Genomic DNA, 19,648 nt, shown 5'->3' with positions numbered 1-19,648 from the left:
ATGGACGCATCAGGCATCAGATCTTTGATGCCGATGTACTCCAATTGCGACGGGTTGCATCACATCCACTAACGGAAATCCTGCGATACGTTAACGAATCCGGAATATTCCGTTAGACGGGGGAGGCGAGTACAATGGCCCAACGCGGCCTGAGTGCTCAGAAGCTGTAGCTTCTCCCCCACCATACACACACAAACACACACACGACACACATAATTGGTTCCTGGAGAATTTCGTATTTCGTTGCTAAAGGGTGAAACTATCCCAAAAACCTAATACTGCAAATACCGAAGCTCTATCGAAGTGTTTGCCTCTTGGTTAGGCAAGCTCGGGAATCTGTGGAGATTATTTAAATACATCGATTCCTCACGTGCCATTTAACAGAACTTCACCGGTCCTTAACCGATGCCTAAGACCGCGTCTGAATCGGAAAAAGTAACAAACATGAGACTTCACGCGAACCTTCCTAGAGATCAACACCCTAGCTAACCCTGGAAATAAAAAATAAAAAATATCAGTTCACTTCGTCAAGAGCACGGATCACGGCATCGGCATACCCCACTTCCAAATATATTATGGTAGTTTCACCATTAAGGATGTCTAGCTTTTCGCGCAGCTGTGTAACCTACCGTACTGTAGTTTATCGAATATTGCCAATTCCTATCTAATACCGTCTTGCGAAGACGATGGTGATGCAAAAATGGCTAATACACCGCATTTGCATGATCCAATCTGCCATTTCTGAAAGCTTTGCAATGACCGACGCCTGCACGTAGCCGGCAGGGTTTTTGAACCCCTAGTTCGAAAAGAGAATTTACCTGCGCTGAGTCATCCTTCAACATAATGATACATTATTTTTATATGGAAGTAACCATGATATAATTTTAAGTGAACAACAAATCAACGTGCCCAGAATAGTTGAGGCGTGACTCTTCCCACGTGTCAAGTCTTAGCAGGCTATCGTAAGAAGCGCTGCAGAGGTCCTGTCCGACGTAATCTCTGAGAAACCCTCAAAGGAAACCTTGGCCGGTGTACCTAGCCTCGAAAACACGGCATGGTATCATATTAAGCATCGTTATTCCTAAACACAGGATCCAGCCAAGCCATCCCTTAGCATTAGACAAGAAACCGAAGCCGAATGTCGTCCCGAATCCAAATAGCAGCGGTACTCAATGAATCGAGGTGCCATGAAGCTGGGTGCTTCTCCAGGTATTATTCATTAACTTGCACTAGATCAACTTTTACCTCCGTAATATTGGTAGGATCCGCATCATGTTAGCGGCGTCCTTGCCCTTTCTAGTTTCCTCTTGAAAACTGGTCGCCACCCCGAGCCCGCAATGTACGCAAAGCTCCTACCAGACGCGCGACGTTCCGACAAGAAACGTATTAACTCTTCACTTGTGATGCACCGGGTCGAATCGACGGCGTACTACCTCCTGTGAAATCCCCGGCAAGTTCTTGACATAACAATTGCTGGGAACTAGTCAATTTCCACCAAAGCAATTTTTGACCTCGAGAATTCGCAGAGGTGGTACCTGTCCGTGCATTGATTGCTTCTGGACATTCACACTTGATTTCTACCTCTTCTGTGAGTCAGTCGAGATCTCAAATTTCCATTGACTATAGGCTCTAGACTAGAAACCAGAACCCTTTCTTTCCTTGACAGCCTTGGGCATTAGGCATTTCTGCTCCCCTGTCTGTGGGCTTAAACTTACAGCGGATGTCGGTGATAACTTCCGTGAATCTTTTGCGTTCCGTCTGTTTAATGAGCAGAGCTATGGGTCCAGTTCTCCGTCGTTCCCTTGCCTTTTCCTTTGGTGATGCACCAGTCGTATCCGCCCTGACTCTGAGCAAATGGTTTAGTAATGGCACTATGAGTTTTTTCTTTTCTTTTGGCCTTCTTTGCCCTATTTTTAGTCCTGGATACTATCCTCTTTCCTCCTCCCCTTTCCGCTTTTTTCCCGTTTATTCTGCGACGACTGCGCTCCTACTGGGCTTAAGTTTGAATCCACCAGGTCAATTTCAGCTAATATCCCTAAGGTTTTTTTCCGAAATAGGAGCCCTGCGGGGTACTGGGGTTCCCATCCACGCACTGGCGGCTGCATCACTCAATAAGACTTTCTTTTCATTTGGCTGTGCGGATCACGGTACCTCTTGGGATGTTTCTGTGGGGACTGTGATGAATAACAGATTTTAGTACTGCGCCCAAACGCAGTCAATTCATTCGTCTTCCTGATAATTTCCGTAATTTAATTGTTTCTGTACTCCATGGAAATGGTACTTATACCATCACATCACCCGATTAGGGTCCCGAGAGGCTGGTTCCTGATGCACCCCACTACTACCACCTTTTGCAAGGCCCACGTCAGTATCGGAGAGCTTCCGATAGCTCTGCAGACTCCCGGTGTTTCGCGACGTCGACTGGTCACTTGCCGTGTACAGGTATAATTCCGACGAGAGTGCAGGACCACATGGCGTTGATAACTCCACCTCCCGCATCCTGACCGACCCATTGGAGATCGAAAACAGCCTCTGAAGAAGGTTCAGTTCTCACTACTGACGAAATCTGGGTACATTACAGGACACCCGAAACTAATAAATTCTAATTCATCGAAGCCAACATATCATATGATAACACATTCGCTGCCACTATAAACATGCACCCTCTGACCTACCCAGCACGAAGCCTTGCAGGTCCTACACAGAAACAATGTGCTTTTTTGGTCCATCATCGGTGTCATACCAGTGATTTCTTTCTTCTAAATGGCTGTCAATTAATCAACGTCATAGCTGGTAGTCCTAATTGTCGCGAGCATCTTCCGTATTAAGCTCCAATTGGTCAAATTAAGTACATTTCTCATGTTCGAGGTTATAAAGATGAAGTATTTGTAGGCGCTATCATTTTCGTTGATTGCATTTTCATTCAAATCAGCACCTAATTTAATCACATCGGTGGGTGATCTGGTTTAATGGAATCTATCCTGCTGAAGTCATGGGCCTTTATTCTTAATAACCAGAAGAACAAATTCTAAAATTTTCTCATAATACTTAAGACACGAATTAAGCTCCTTTTCTTCGCGAGCTTTCCTGACTATCGCTCTCTCTATGGTTCAAAAATGACTGCCTGGTAGTCGTTGTAGATGAACTCCTCGCTGAAGTGCCAGGTCATACCATGTGCTGCGCTGACAAAGGTCAAATCTACAACAAATCCAGACCCTTCTTTCCAATAAATGTTCAAATGACCTTTCATAACCAGTATTAGGACCAAGTGCGGAAAAGTTTCCAAGCATTGAGGGCCATCGTGAACAAGGTTGTCAAGCATGTTGTCTAATTCAGGTATTGTGCAATTTGGTGGAGCGTAACAGCTACACAGATGCGGCGTGAAGTCTCCGGACAAAATATATCATATCTTGAACTCCTGGTGCTTAAGATATGACGAGACCGAAGGATCTCTACCAATAAATAAATTCCTTTTTAAGGTCGAATCCTTAGCTCATTCGACTCTGCAAGGGATGTTTTCTCTTTTAGGGTTTTTTGGGTAGAGAGGTTGTAATGAACTATGGGGAATTTCGAGATGGTCAAACGACCATCTTAAGTGGCTGAAAACGACCTAGAGAGAAGAGCTATCCCAAAAACCTTACAGAAGTTGATAAAATTAACCGTAAAGGTCCGTCCACAAATACTGAAGCTCCATCGGAGCGCTCAGTCGCCACGAGCCTGGCTAGTACAGAGGCGTGCAAGCACGGGACGATCGAATGCTTCAGTATTTGCGGGCGCACTTTGACGGTCATTTTCGCCAACTTTTTTCGGTTTTTGGGATAGCTCGTCCGTCTAAGTCGTCTTCGGCCACTCAGGATGGTCGTTTGACCATCAAGAAATCCCCCATAGTTCTTTACAACCTCTCTACCCAAAAAAGCTATTATATTTTGAGAGAGGAGAAAGAGAGGGTCGCTATAGCCTGAATAGTCGTAACACCTGGAACTCCAGATTATTCTTTATGCTTTGAAAATGGCTACCATGCCTCGGAATCGGTCTGGCATTTTGCTTTCCTCGGTGGCTTATGATTGGATTCTAGACCCTTCCCGGAAACGGTGTCAAGACTCCTTAGAATCCTCGCTTGCTTCATATCGCTATATCATTGTTTTATGGTAGACATGTCGTAAATAAACGTAAACCTAGTGTCGGACAAATGCTCACTGCATCCGCTTGGTGTGCCGTTTGTCTTGGGAACTGGTATCTGATATAGATTTAGGAGTTGTCTCTTCGATGTGTGAAACACACGAGGCCCCACCATCGACCTCCGGTGGGGTATTCACATAATGTTTGCTTGCGGTCGCTTGCATATTGCGATCGCATCTACTTGCAGAGGGGGAGACCTTCGACTGCCTAAGTTCAACAGCGTTCGCGACCAGGTCATCGTTCAGTAGTGGAAAAGCTAACTTGCTGACCAGACAACAGGCATAGCTTCGAGATCGGGAAGGGTACTTCAATAATGTCTGCACTACGTGTATTATGAGAGGCGGTACGGAAAATAATATCATAGTTGGCAGAGCCCATCAGGCAATTACAGATTTTGAAAAGGGTACACATATCAAGGAAGATGCGGCGTTGCTGCAGGGAAGGAAGGTTGAGGGTGCGAAGTCGTGGCGGATAGACAACCCGTTGAAGGTTCTTTTTGTAAAAGAGGATCCGAGTGAATTTGCGTTGTATAATTTCAAGAGTGCGACAGTCACGGATCCAGAGGGGAGACCAGACTACACAGCAATATTCAAGGATGTTTTTGACAAGGGAGTTGAAGAGTGTTAAGGAGAGCTGAATTGACGTTAAGTCGAAGGAGAAACGTAAGATAATACCACAAATTCTGGAAGCTCTACTGATGACGTCAACGAAGTGGGAACTGAATCGAAGTTTGCCATCGAATATTACACCCAGATCTTGGAAGGAGGTCAATAGTGAAAGGGGTTGTCCACTAAGAGGATACGAAAATGATGTTGGGGAGGGTTTAAGCGAATAGGATGTCCAGTGGCATTTGCTGTCATCCAGTTTCAGCTTGTTAACCGAACACCAACGCCCCAGATTATCAAGGTTGGACTGCAAGAGAGCACTCTTCAGCGGAGACGAAACAGATGCAAATAATTTAAGGTCGTCTGCGTACAGCAAACAAGGCAGGTGAGGATAGAGCCGAGGTCATTAATAAAAAACAGGAAGAGTAGGGGGCCAAGCGTAGAACCTTGGGGAACACTAGAAGAAGGAGAGAACGAAAGAGATGGAAAAAGATGAAAAAAAAACTCTGCAGGAACGGTATGAGAGATAGGAGGAAAGCCAGGAGATGATCCTACTTCCTGTCGTGAATTAAAGCATTTAGCAACGAAGTTGGCAAGGACTAGAAGGTTTGAAGCAGTAGCTATGTTTCACGAAACCATACTGCTCTTTGACATGTAGGTGACCGAAGTGCACTATCAACCATTTTGACGTATCTTTCGAAAAGTTTGGAGTAAGAGGAGAGAAGTGAGATGGTGTGGTAGTTCACAGCAAGAGAAGGGTCTCTGCTCTTCAGGATAGGCATGGTAAGGTCCTGTTTTCAGAGATGGAGAGAGTAGGATTCTTCGTATTGTAGATTATAGGGAGGGAGGGAAATGTGTTTTCTACAGTTAAAATGGAAGAGGTTAGGAAGCCCGTCGGGACCATGTCCGACATTGGGGCCAAGATTATCAATGAGGAACTCAACCAAGGAAGGCGTAAGGAGAGAAATGCCAGAAATTCGGAGCAGTCTGCAGTTAGAAGAGCTGTTGCAATCTCTGGCAAGGACGTCATAGAACCTCGCTGATGGTTGGAACTTGGAAGTGAAGCTGCTAATAAGAGTGCCTGAGCTCCAGTACCGCATCACAAAGCAGGTGGTCGCAAGTTTTATGATGGTCCAGTTGAAGCCGTTCCCGATCGATTCCTCACCGGTTCTCATCCGTATACATCTAATAAAGTTTCACCTCATACTTTCCCTGAATTTTCTCCCTAATATGCTGTTAAAAACTAATTGCACAGAAAATTACATTCCACTGTCTCCCATGAAAATATCTTCATCAATTTCTTCATAATCACTTTAACATTAGAGTATCCTCGCTTACTTATATTGGTTGTGATTCACTCCACGACATTATTCCCTTAATTACTTTTCCCCCAAAACGACTGAAGTAGTCCATATTTCCTTACTAGCACTCATCCTCAATCTATGGCTTTTTGCTTGGCTAAGTAGCAAAAAATTTCACAAATATCTTAAATGCTGCTATATCTTCCGTCATGCATACATATTTTCAGGCATGACCCGGGCCAAGTGAACCCAGAAGGAAGAGGCATTTACTGTAGGCCTAGTAGAGAGCCCATTTAGGAGGACGAGGGGACATGTTTTGCAGCCTGAATGTCACCAATGATTTTTCTTTCGCCATTTCGTACACATTACTCTTCGCCATGGGAAAGTGTCGGCTCCTCATGCCCCAATTCTCATCGGCCGGAAAACTCTTGGGGAAATGGCGAATAGCTCCGGTATCTGCCAGTAGGGAAACTGATATATCGCACCCAGCAAACAGATAGTGGGAGCTATGAGATATGTACAATGATAGCTTTGAGAAAGTAGCTTTAATCTAAATAACTGTAGTCAAAACAAACAATAAATTAGGCCTATCATACGTCATATGAATCCTGGATGTATCTCCAGCTTTTTGGGAGAAATTTATTATACAAAAGATACGGATTGCATGCAGCCCGAAAAAGGAATTTTCTGAAAGCAAATCCAATTTCCATCCAGGCACACCCCATCGGCATCACCTCAGGACCAGGAAAAAAAAGTTAATATCCGCTTTTCATTTGCACTCACCTGGCGGCGTGTGTATCCTGGCGAGCGAAAGAATTTTAATTAAAACATTTAATAAGATTGCACTTAGTCTTCGAGTTTGTTTGGCTCTATAAATTTGCAAGTTAAGTGGAGGCTTAAGTGTTCGAGTCGGGAGTCTTGGTGCTTGTGAATAAGTCCCAGTTATGGCCCCTTTGGCTGGCTGCCTGGCAGCAAGGGTGGTTCACTCACTTTTTGCTTACTCGGCTGTGGAAAATTATCACTTTCCTCGCTTCTAGTAGTACTAGAACTAATTGCAATATCTGAAAAGTACATTACGGTCCTTGCTCCCTATTAGTGTTTGTCTTGTTTTATTAGGGTATTTTCGAAATGGGGTGGTAATTTAATGGAAACGTAAACGTGTTTTTAAGGCGATTAGTCCCATTTGTTTTACTAGTTAAGTTACAATTCATGCTTTGCGCATTAGGTCGGGGTTACTTTGAAGAAGGAGGTCTTTATCTGAATTCAGGAAGCATGACATCTTTTGTTGATTGGTCGGAACTTCATCAAATAAGACGTCCTAAATCTGAAAGGATCTCCTGCAGAATTATACCAAGCACATTCAAAACTTTGATCTAGAAACTTATAAATATCTTTAATCTAATTAACAGATGTGCACACGAATACATGGACATTTATGCCGAGGTTCAAACATCAGATGCAGCCGATCTAATTAATTCGCCATTTGGTGGACGGTATTGTGGCCCGATACCACCACGTCGTCGAATATCGATGTATCGAGCAATTGCTCTATCCTTTTTTACGAATAAAAACGAAACACTACCTGACTTGTTTACAGGACGTTATTCATTTATAAATGCATGTAAGTATCTTATCCTTGTTTCCTATCTTTCTTTCCCCCAATGCATCTCCATTTACCTTATCTAATCTACATTTTTATTGAACAAAATCTTTTATCCTTTCTGTTTTTCAGCGGAATATGAAATTGGTATACCAATATCCGGATCACCATGTTCCTACACTGTCACTCCTAGTTCGAATAAAACAGGTGCTTTAATATCGCCAACTTATCCAGGTGCCTATCCGAAAGATTTATCGTGCACATATACATTTCTCGGTGAAACGAATCAAAGAGTTAGATTAGAATTTCGTGATTTTGATCTATTTTTTGGAGGACCACAGTAAGTATTATTCATATTTATTCGAATTAAAAATTTTAGTCAGGACCTATCCACTGCCATTTTCTTCTGGCAAGCAACCTTCTATACAAATCTAGCCTAAAGTCATGCGAGCATACTTTGGTGGTATGTCACAGGTGAAAATTGGTATTTTTTTATTTGTGAGGTAGTGAAATGTTTGATGCCTCTTCAACCAGATCATCATCTGACCGGTCTGTCAGAGTCTTTCCATAAAGTTAGCAGCTAAAAACACCTTCTTCTCCAACTGGAGTTTCTAGCCTGGAACCGCTTTCGCCTATGCTGACATGGCGATATTGTTTTTATACCTTGTTGGATGTACTGTCTCCGAAATCCGAGCCTTTGGTTTCTCCTGGCTATCGCGCTGAATGGGAAAGAGAATCAGAAAGTTTTGCGAAAAGAAGGAGTGCTTGAGTTGGAATGACTTGCGAGATATGCAACGTCATCTGGCAGGCCATCCTATCTCCGCCTACTATCTGTATGAGTGTTGCAAACGGGCTGGCTATTTCCTGCTTTCTGGGTGACTGTCAGGGTGGCTGTGCTCCTGAAGTTGCTCGAGAAGGATATGAGTAATCCTCGATCGTACAGGGCTGGATCTCAATTCCCCCTTTCAGGCAAGCGTTCAACGCCTCAAGTAGCAAGTCTGACGGAACACCAGTTTGTAAACTTCCACCAGGATTCCATCAGGACCTGGCATCTTCTTGTTTTTCATAGTAAGAACCGCTTCTCCGAGCTCTCCCTTGTGGAAAGGAGGCAATCTTCGATGCTTTCCGGGCTATTGACATCAACCCGTACAGAATGTCTGGGGAATAATGCCCGTACAATGCGTTCCATCTGGTCGGTAATTATTATGCAGAGCTCCGATTTTCGGGCTGACAGGCTTATAGCCAAGTCGCCACGGGTCCTCATTCACCTCGTTGACAAGGTTCTGCCAGCCGCGAGCTTTGCTTTTATTTATGGCGCTGAGGAGTTTCCTATTTGCTGATCTATACTGTACCTTTATGGCGTATGCCTCCTCGTTGGGGTGCAAGCGTTATGCCAAATAGCGGAGCTTATGACACTCCCTCCGTAAGTCGGCAATTTCTGCTCCCCACCAGTACATAGAAGGCTTATCGCAGCTGGAACCCCTCCGGGACATGAAAGCCTCACAAACTGTCGTTATCAGGTTCATTACTAAATTTACAATGGTGTCAGCTGCGACGCTACCACTCCCAGCGCGGCTCTGCCTGCTCCGAGAGCTTCGACGAACTTCCCTATATTCACCCCCAAGTCATTCCACAGTCAGGGGGAACATTCGGTTGGTGTTTGCCGCTAAGTAGCGTCAACTTCTACGAACGCGATGTACTGCTGATCAATTACCGAGAAGCCTTCCGTTCTTCCGTTTCTTTCTGCAGTCTGACTGAGGCATGCCCCATTCAAGGGCCCTAGCATTAAAATCACCGGCTACCAGGATTCGTACCTCCGTGCATCACGCCGGCGCCTAAGGTCCAGCATCGTCTCGCTCGGCGTCAGGTAAAAGCTAAAAAACGTTATCCCTAAACACCGGATCCAGACAAACCCATTCCCTCGGCCTTCGGCAAGAATACAAAGTCGAACGTCGTCCCGTACCCAGATGGCAGCGGTGCCCAATAAGTTGAGATGCCATGAGGCCACGTCCCTGTTTCGGTATTGCTCGCTAATTAGCACTAGATTAGTATTTACTTCCACAGCGAACTGCACCAGCAACTGGTGAGCGGTTGCACTTCGATGCATGTTAATTTGTAAAATGCGGATCATACCATCCGCACCCTAGCCCTTTCCAATTCCGCCCTGAAGATTGGATACCGTCCCGAGCCCGCAGTGTACGTGATATTCTCACCAGACGCATTGCAGGTCTTTGCTTGATGACCTACTTGTCTGCATATCCAGCTTGTTGCCCTCCTGTCCGATCCCTTGCAAGTTGCTGACGTGTGTCCAGACACCTGTAACACGTCGTGGGGACTATACGCATTCGTACCCTGCATACTACTCGTCGGATTTTGATTTTCCCGCTGCTAAGGAGTTTCATCGCATATTGCTCGGGAATTTCCACCACGGCGAGCTTTTGGCCTCGAGCATTTACAGAGATGATACTTACCCGGGCATTGGTTACCTATAAACATTCACGCTTTATCGCCTACTTCACTTCGACCTTTTCTCTGAGGCAATCAAGATCTCGGATTTCTAGAGAGCACATGGGCTCTAGGCTGGAAACAAAAGCCTTCTCCCCCAATAACCCCTTGACCGCATCGCAGAACGTACTCTTGTTAGTCGTCGTCTCGTCTTCGATGAGAGCTCCGCCACTCCTCGTTTTCCGTATGGAAGACACCTCTGCTCCTTTGTCTTCAGGTTTCATTCTGTAGCGGATTTCACTAAGGACTTTCGCAAATGTTTTGCCTTCAGTCGGCTTAATGAACAGAGCCGACGGTCTAGTCCTTCTTCGTTTTCTCGTCTTATCTTTATCAGCGGGGAGTGCGGCTGTTTCTGCTTCCTCTGCTCTCCCCGTTCGCCTATGGAAGGAGATGCGGTCCAATAGTTCCTCCACTTCCATCAGCCCGTTTTTGACACCTTTGCTGACGTTCTTCAGGAGGAACATTGCCGATCGTATACGCTTCACCACTGCCGCACATTTCCTGATGAACCTTTCCTCTTCGGCTCTAGCTAGGATAGTCGACAGCACTTGCCCTCAGTTTGTGTCCGAATCCATCTGTTCAGGACTAGCGATTCTAACTGAGCTTTCTTTCGGAACAGGGGCACTGCAAGGTACTGGAATGGCCATCTCCGAACGGTCAGTCGCGTCACTTGATAAAGCTTCAGAACTACTTACTCGGGCGCCACGGGGACGTCGCACGCCGTGTCGTAAGCGACCCATTAAAGGTCGCTGACGACCCCTGATGGACCAATGATGTTCTGGGCGTATGGGGCTATCCGGCCTAGCAAGACGGCAGAGAAAGATGGTACTCAGCAACGGTGATACCTCCATAATTGCTGCACTGCGTGATATCCTCCTTTTTCTGTATGGGACAGATAATACCTATTTGCCAGTTGTCAGACATTGATTCGTTGAACCGCTTAGTGTAATTGGTCGCCTCCATATTTAACCAATTCGGCTGAAATTCCAACGGTTCCTGGCGACTTACGATTTTTAAGCCGATGGATTACACGAATTGTTTCTTCTATGCTTGGTCTTCTTCTTCTTCTTCTTTTTCTTCAGCCTTTGTCCCGTTCACAACCGGGTCGGCTCGTCGTGATCGGCTTCGCCATTTAGCTCTCTCGAATGCCTGATCTGGGTGCAATCTCGAGGCTTTCAAATCCCCAGCCAGCGTATCAAGCCACCGTTGCTTAGGTCTGCCTTTTGGTCGTTTACCATCGACTTCGATGTTCAGACCAATCTTTGCAAGTGAATTCTCGTTTGCACGAATTGCGTGACCATACCATCGAAGACGCCTCTCTCGCAACTTTTCCACGATCGGTGATCACGGATATCCTCATTTCGGATGTGATCTAAACGTGTGACGCCACTAGTCCAACGTAGCATCTTCGTCTCCATTATCGCAAGACGCCGTTCATTGTCTTTTATGGTCGGCCAACACTCAGAACCATAGAGAGCGACTGGACAGACGACATTGCGGTAAATTTTAGATTTGAGACGTTCGTTGATACGTCGATCACAAAGGACACCAGTTGTGGAACGCCACTTCATCCAGGTTGCGTTAATGCGTGAAACAATTTCATAACGCAGCTGTCCATATTTTGGTTGTTGAGCGGTTCATCAAAATACTCAACCCATCGGTCCAATATGGCCATTCCGTCGGAAATCAGATTTCCATCGAGGTGTGTAAGCCTTCATCCTACTGACTTGCTTCTTCACAGACCTGTTGGTTCTGCCAGGCTTCCTATTTCCGTCTGTCAAGTCGCTTCTCCGCACGCCGGAGTTCTTGGTAGATCTCTCCGCGTGCCCGCGTTCTTTGAGAATCCAACAATACTCGGTATGCAGCATTCTTCCCTTTCGTTGCTAGCTTTCATTCATCGCCAAACCAGCCGTTCCGACTCCTTTCGCAACTGGGGCCAAGTATGTTTGTCATACGGAGTCGAAAGCCTTCTTTATATCGAGGAGACAGTCCATGGTCAGCGCCTTCCGATTAAGGCCCAGAAGGACGTCCGATTTGAGCACGAGGAGTGCATGCTCAACCGAGCGTTTGGGTCGGTTGGCGAATTGGAAGTCGAGGAGTGCGTGATTGGAGTCACAATACTCGTCGATGATTGCTTTTATGGTCCGCTCGAAGATCTTAGCGGTGGATGGTAGGACCGAGATAGGCCTGTAGCTATCGGGACTTTGGTTCTTTTTTTAGATGGGAACTATCCGAACACTCTTCCAATCTGTTAAAAAGTGAGCATTGATTAGGCATCATCTAGTTGATCATGGAGGACATGATGCGCATTTCTTTAGGACGATGGAGTAGATTTTGTCGAGTCCAGCAAATTTTTTATTTTTGATGGGCGATGAACCCCCTGACAGAGTCTGGACTGACAAAGTCAATGGGGAGGATACCTTCCCGCTGACTTGGATCGGCCAGTGTTTCGTTGAAGGGGTTTGGAGTAGGTTGAGGGACGTGGAAGGAAGTGAGAGAAAGAAGTTGAGAGATTTTTCCGCTTACCTCGTTGTCAAAAAGTGTTCCACGGAAGTGGAGGGTGTAGTGGCGTGTTTGAAGGAAGTGTTCAGCGAGGACGTTCACCTTTTCTGGGGGAGATGTTTTGTTGGACTGATTTGCCTAAACGCGAGCAGGTTTTCCTGAGTTCCCTGTATGTACCAGGGTTCAGCTCGGTGTTAGTGAGCCGGTAGTGGAAATATTGAGTGTAAAGAATCAGAAGTCTTTCGCGGATGGACCTGTCCAGTTTACGGATCTCAGAAAGTAGGTAAGAGGATTGCAGAGAGTATCTATTTCTAAATAGTCTCCCCCTGAGGGTGTTTTTGTATTTGATATCGTTTGGGATATCAAAGGGGTAATGACCGATGGTTTCGTTGGAAACTGTGCTGCTGGATGAGAGCAGGAGGGATTGAAATTTAGCTTCGAGTGCCAGGTTGATGTGACTCCAATTTGCGCCCTGGAAGTCGGGAACTGAGGGCGGGATGGAACGAATGACTCTGTCTGAGAGCTTGATGTCTTGGATTATAGCATCATGATACCAGGGACTCTTTCGAGGAAGGGAATGATGTTTGGGTTGGGAATAACAGTTAGGATACTGCTAATCAAGAAGTGGTCTAGATAGGAATGGTAGTAACCTTTGTTGAAGATTGTAAGGGCCGGGCTAAAATGGACTAGGTTGATGGTAGGACGGGAGGTTGTGAGGAAATGATGGAGTTGTTCCCCGTTCTGGTTCGACCGTGCATCGAACCAGGACGGGTATCTGGCGTTGAGGTTTCCCCCTACTATTAAGGACCATTTTCTTCCGGGAGCGCTGGTTTGAGAGGCGCAGAGGGACTTGTTGCGGATGAAGTCGTGTGTATGGAGGAATTGGTTAGGGCAGTAGACGTAGACCGAGGTTGATTGGGATTCGAAGGAGATGAGGGTGGCTTCAATTGATTTGAAGGTGTTTGGATGTGGGTATATTTGTGTGGGCTAGAAATTTTTCGAAGATGAGGACGGTCGTTCCAACGCATGTGTTGCGACCCTGCGGGTTGGTTTGTAGTCGGTCAGTCCGGAAAAGGTTGAAGTTGGGAACGGACGGTGTGTATCTATAGTTCAACCTAGTTTCACACAGGAGAACTATATGGGGTTTGTGCTCGCCAAGAAATAGTTCGAACTCATGTCTGCCAACTCGGCCGATGATGGAAGTTGATGTTCAACTCGATTATCTTAACGTCCATTAATGGATTCCAAGATACCAACCATTGAGCTGAACATCCGCAAGAATTTTTGAGATTTCTTTGTAAACTCAAGGAAGTCAGGATTAAAGATGGTAGTAGGGTGAGTTATATGGGTAGGTGTATGGTGCGAAGGACACGGACGGCGGGATTCGTTATTGGGCGACCAGAGGAACGGGAGGCAGTTGTGGGGAGAAGGTAGGTGGAAAGCGCATATTTTTGTGCGGTTCTCCTTGCCACTACCTGATCCAATTGGATTGTTGCGCCAACGGTTATTATTATTATAAAAACCTCTGGGTTCTCGACGACACGAGTGGAGAGATTTTTTGACTTATCTCCTGTTTGTTTCTTAGCGCTGCGCTGCGTGGAATCGGTTGATTGCCTCCATTCTTCAGGTGATGGTTACTTGGTCACACCGACGGGACGTAACTTCTTGGCTTCGATGAGTGTGGGAAAGTCCTCGGGCTTGGACCCAGATGGGAGCGCAAGTGGTGGCTGATCCACATGCGCGGTCGTGTCCATCTCTTCTGGTTCTCTGTTGGTCAGCAATGGGGGGAGGGGGGGCTCCAGCGATACGATCATGGCCGTCAGCTGTTTGATCCTTTCATCTTACTGTCTATTGTTCTCAAGGGTTTCCTCGAGTTTTCTCAAAAATTGTTTGCTCTCCTTCCGTATTGTCAGATCCAGACTGCGAATAAGACTCGCAGTCGCTAGATAGCGTCGTTTCGGACGCAGTATTGTCAACGTCGTCTGCGCCGTCCAACTGAGTTTAGGAGTCTAGAATGAACAATCAAAATAAATAATGATTGATGATTTCTCATCTGATTTAATATTTTTCTATCTCCACAGTTGCCCATTTGATTTCGTTAAAGTATATGATGGTCCAGACAATTCATCGGCATTAATAGGAACATATTGCGGTCAACAAAGAAATTTAGTTATATATTCAAGCGAATCGAGTCTATATGTTCATTTTTTTACGCTACCGAGAACAGCGAATACACAAAATCGTGGCTTTAAAGGAATTTATGAATTTAGCGAAAGTTTTGTTAAACTAGATTTTATACGTAAGTGAAAGATACTTAAAAATCCTGGCTGCATACTAACGACTATAAATATTTCAGAACAAAACGATGGCATTCACATGCGTGGCTCAGAATGTGATCAGAAAGTTTTATCGAAGAAGCAATCCGTAGGATATGTTTATTCTCCTAATTATCCTTATCTGTATATACCGAAAACAGTTTGTAGGTAAGGAGCCATTTTTCATCTCCCAATTTTGGCATCAGAAGATATTCCGGATTTATTCTGAATTAAAATTTCGTTCCAGATATTTTATATATGGCATGCAGGACGCGCAACATTTAGAACGAGTTCGTTTAGAGTTTTTTCTTTTTGATATACCGAAGGTTGAACACAAAGATAAAAGCGAGTAAGTCAGATACTTTCTAGGATCTATGTTGCATTGTTATGAACTGGGCGTCTAGATAGTATGTAGTATTTATCATAGCCAAATAAGAGTCTCTCAGGACACAATCTGACATTACCATCTTTTTTTCTAATCAGATCAAACTGCACAGATGGCTACCTCAAAGTTTATCTAAAAGGACAAGAAACTATGGATGCCTACGATAAATTCGATCACGAACTGTGCGGCAATGAAACACATTCAGTAGTAAGTGATGGACCTCGTCTTGCCATGGTATTCAGTTCCGGTGAAATCCAGGGACGTGGTTTCAAAGCGAAATATACATTCGAGACCGAATATAAAATACCGGGAACTGCTGCCCCGGACGGGTCCTGTAGCTTCACGTATCGAAGCTCGTCAAAGAAAAAAGGCGATTTTAATAGTCCAAGATACCCTTCCAACTATCCATCCGATACGAATTGTTCATATATGTTTATGGCAATGTCCAATGAGCAAGTAACAATTGTTTTCGATCATTTTCGTGTGAAGGCGGACAATGTAAATACAACAGGTGGAGCATATGGGTAAGTGGCCTTCACCCACCCCTTTTACCAACCCCGATAATCACACTATCCTCCCTCATATCCTTGCAGTGCATCCGTTTGTTTCGAAGATTGGCTAGAAATCTATGTATTATATCGTGATGGTTCGGATCGTTTTCTTGGTCGATATTGTGGAATGACAGCCCCTGGTCCAGTCGAGAGCCCCAAGGGGGCTGTTGGTATCCGAGTTTTATTACATACCGACCTGGAAAATGTTGCGAGTGGTTTCAAAGCGCGCTATGTATTCGAAACTGCCAAATCCGAATTTGGTGATTGCGGTGGAAATTATTCGGGTCAAGACTCAGGTATTATAACGTCACCAAATTATCCGGCTAATTATAAGGGTCCCGCTAAAAATATGGCATCGAGTGCCTGTAACTGGTATATAACTGCCCGGTCTGGATATAAAATTTCAATTAATTTTGAATTTTTCTCGGTCGAAGGCGATCCGCCTGGTAAGTATCCTAAATGATGATGGTTTCCTACAAGGATCTCTTTGACTAATGATACTCCATAAATTTTCAACAGGACGCGGATGTGCAGCTGCGGTTCTTCGCCTTTGGACCAACCTAGAATCTGAAGCATCGCCAATTGAATTATGCGGAGAGAAAAACGCTGATGATTGGCATTATATATCGCAAGGACAATCGGTTAGAATAAGTTTTATAACCACTGATAAAACTATCGGTGCACAGGTAAGAAGAGTTTAGTTAGTTTATAGCAATCTTAACACCTAATTTAATCTAAAGTTAAACATAGGAAACTTAAACTGATCGAATTTAACTTAGAGGTAAAAAGTCGGCTGAGAGCAGTGAAGAAATGGGGGAGAGGGATGGGTCAGATTTTCTAATGAAGGGGGAGGTATACAGGACTACTTTACCTCCCCCTTATATTTTGAACATCCCAACAACTTGTCCCTTCTCCTTAAATTCCATAGTTCAATTTCACTTAATGAAGCCGTTTCAAATTCTATTTTCTATAAACTTGCTCATGTTGCACATTATTGAGTGCAGGCGGGTGATAGTTTGTGACTGAGGGGAATCACCTGCCGCACACTTCAGCAACAGTATATTTTGCTGTTGACGCTGAGCCGGCATGGATTTCTAAGTTCAAGGCCATAGATCGGAAACGAAATTAGCGGGACCGAGACCGGCTAGTTAGAGGGACAGCTAATAAACTGGACTGGCGGTCTTCAATTAATAAGCGAGTCTTGGACAGTGATATCGTCATTTCAATGAAGGTGTGTGCGTTGTTTGAAAATTTGTAATTTTTTGGAACACCTATGATGGTGATAATGATTCACTACAGATGGAACGCATCAATGTCTACTATAATGATGCATCCGGCGATAAATACGTGCTTCGTGCCGTATTGGTTGATTTAGAACCCGGCACCATGAATTCAGTACGTAGTGGACTATTGGGTCCCATTTTCTGATCAGATAGTAAAGCGATACTGGTCTACAACTCGCTGCACCGTCGCACCGCTATTATTTTCTAGTAGGAGCAAACGATGAAATAGTTCATTTCCTTAGTCCACTTCATCTGCTGCATATGTGAACCTGCTGAAGTGGTTGCTATAGATTATAGCGAAATAGCTGCAGCAGGCGGAGCAATGGTCGTGGTCATCGTGACGCCTAGACGTCGAACCACAACGCGAATAGCGGTTTTGACGCCGCACTGTCTATTACAGGAGCCCGACCCAGTCACCAGAGGACTCCCGCCGATTATCCGTACCGGACCTTAAATTTCGTCTTCTTCCCATAGATGAATTTGCATTTTATACCGAACTGCCAGGTGTTTGTCGAAATGAGTTGCTCTTTGCAACCCCTTGGCCCGATTCAGCAGCCCTTTTGCTCCTCGGACAGAATGGTGTTGGTCTCGAGGTGGGCATTGACCTTTCCACTAATAATGGACGTTATGAGTTTGTAGATGGTTGGTAAGGAAATAATCGTCTTCTGTCTGGTCCTGTACCGTGTCATTTTTTGGGACAAGGTAGGCAATTCCCGCAGTGAGAAAGGGTGAAAATTCCTTCGGCCGACTAATCACCTGATTTATGCTATATGCCAACCTACCATGTTCGCTGGGAAATTTCTTATACCGGAAATTCTGCACCAGATCCAGACCTGGTTCCCTCCAATGCTTCGAGCTGTTTATGGCTCGTCAAACTTCCTCTTCGGCAACATCCGCAAAATTCATGCCAGGCGTAGTTGGATGGTGGGTGCCTTCAGCATTCTGGGTGGGCAACCCCCAAAGCCCACCCCAATATTTTCTCCCTTCCGTCAGAGAAAACTGTACGGTTTGGACGCTCTTTTGGGATTCGTTGAGTGATCTGGAAAAACTTCGCTAGTTAATCGAGTAAGTTGCATTCTGGACACGCCTGGAGTGACTTTCGCCATACTGTCGTAACCGAGTGCCGAAAGTCCCTACAGTTCCTGCTTTAGTGTGTCCCGTATTTCAACTACGGGTGATTCACTGGAGATGGCATAGATTCTATAAACCCTCTGCACTTTATTCCTCACTCGTCTGCTGGCAGAGTTTGAAGCAGCCTAGCAATTCCTGACTTAGTGAGTCCCGCCGACGTTCCAGACGAATTTTCCATGGTGGATCTCTTCGATCACCCAAACCAATAACGCGAAAGCGAATCTTCTGACCGTGTAATTTGGCAACCGCAGCTGCACCACAATACACAAATGATAGTAGTGGCAACTGCGACATATCAGCACACAGTCGAAATGAGATCTCATTATTGATTTGAGATAGAATTCTCGAAGTTTCTGGAGATACATAAAGCCTGAGAATACCTGGTCTATGCAGAGGATCCATTTCCGAGAATTCTATACACGCTCTTTAGAATTCGTCCCGAACCTCAGCGGAAACTTCAACCAGACCGTGGAGAAGGTTGCTTCGGCGAGTACTGAAACTGTTGCCTGCAGTGCGAAGTGGTATTGTTGATGCCGCCGCCTCTGCCCCCATCGACTCTTGGTTACCAGTTTCCGCTACCTCAACCTGAACACGCTCCCTGATGATGGCCGGGATTCTGCCGCTGCAAATAATAAAGCGGTACTGGTCTACGACTTGCTGCATAATCACGTGCAGCTGTGTTGTAACAGGGGGCAGTAAGATGTTATACCTGCTCCCGCCGTTATTTCGGAGTAGGAGCGAATGATGAAGAGGTTCATTTCCTCAGTCCACTTCATGCTGAAGTGGTCGCTACAGATTGTGGCGAAACAGCTGCAGCAGACGGAGCAATGCTCCTGGTCGTCGTGGAGTCTATATGTCGAATCGCCCCACAAATACTGGTTTCGGCGCCATGCTGTTCATTACGTGAGCCCGACCAAGTCGCCAAGTCAGACGACTCCCGCCGGTTATCCGTACCGGACCTCAAGTTTCTCCTTCTCCCATTAGATAGATTTTCATTTTACACCTAACGGCCAGGTGTGGTGATAGCTTCATCATCATCATCAACGACGCAACAACCGGTATCTAGGCCTGCCTTAATAAGGAACTCCAGACATCCCGGTTTTGTGCCGAGGTCCACCAATTCGATATCCCTAAAAGCTATCTGGCGTCCTGGCCTACGCCATCGCTCCATCTTAGGCAGGGTCTGCCTCGTCTTCTTTTTCTACCATAGATATTGCCCTTATAGACTTTCCGGGTGGGATCATCCTCATCCATACGGATTAACCTATTGAGCCGGATTTTATCCACAACC

The 19,648-nt window shown here is 45.4% G+C and overlaps 1 protein-coding gene across 9 annotated transcripts in view; it reads left to right on the top strand.

Moving 5' to 3' along the window:
* LOC119651139 (dorsal-ventral patterning tolloid-like protein 1) overlaps positions 1-19,648 on the top strand; it is a 729,793-nt gene that overhangs the window by 660,551 nt on the left and 49,594 nt on the right. For all 9 annotated transcript variants that reach the window (XR_005249427.1, XR_005249426.1, XR_005249428.1 and 6 more), the window contains 8 exons: positions 7,495-7,706; positions 7,818-8,025; positions 14,774-14,991; positions 15,049-15,175; positions 15,255-15,356; positions 15,491-15,916; positions 15,986-16,389; positions 16,463-16,629. Coding sequence is in view for 5 of the 9 variants with exons in the window: in XM_038054535.1 (XP_037910463.1) it covers positions 7,495-7,706; positions 7,818-8,025; positions 14,774-14,991; positions 15,049-15,175; positions 15,255-15,356; positions 15,491-15,916; positions 15,986-16,389; positions 16,463-16,629 (1,864 nt within the window). In the remaining 4 variants the exon portion in view is untranslated. The remainder of the gene's footprint in view (positions 1-7,494; positions 7,707-7,817; positions 8,026-14,773; positions 14,992-15,048; positions 15,176-15,254; positions 15,357-15,490; positions 15,917-15,985; positions 16,390-16,462; positions 16,630-19,648) is intronic.

The sequence above is a fragment of the Hermetia illucens genome, chromosome 3, assembly GCF_905115235.1.
Source record: "Hermetia illucens chromosome 3, iHerIll2.2.curated.20191125, whole genome shotgun sequence".
Lineage (NCBI taxonomy): Eukaryota > Metazoa > Arthropoda > Insecta > Diptera > Stratiomyidae > Hermetia > Hermetia illucens.
Note: the sequence above shows the minus strand (reverse complement) of the source record. Positions and strands in the feature narration are given on the sequence as shown.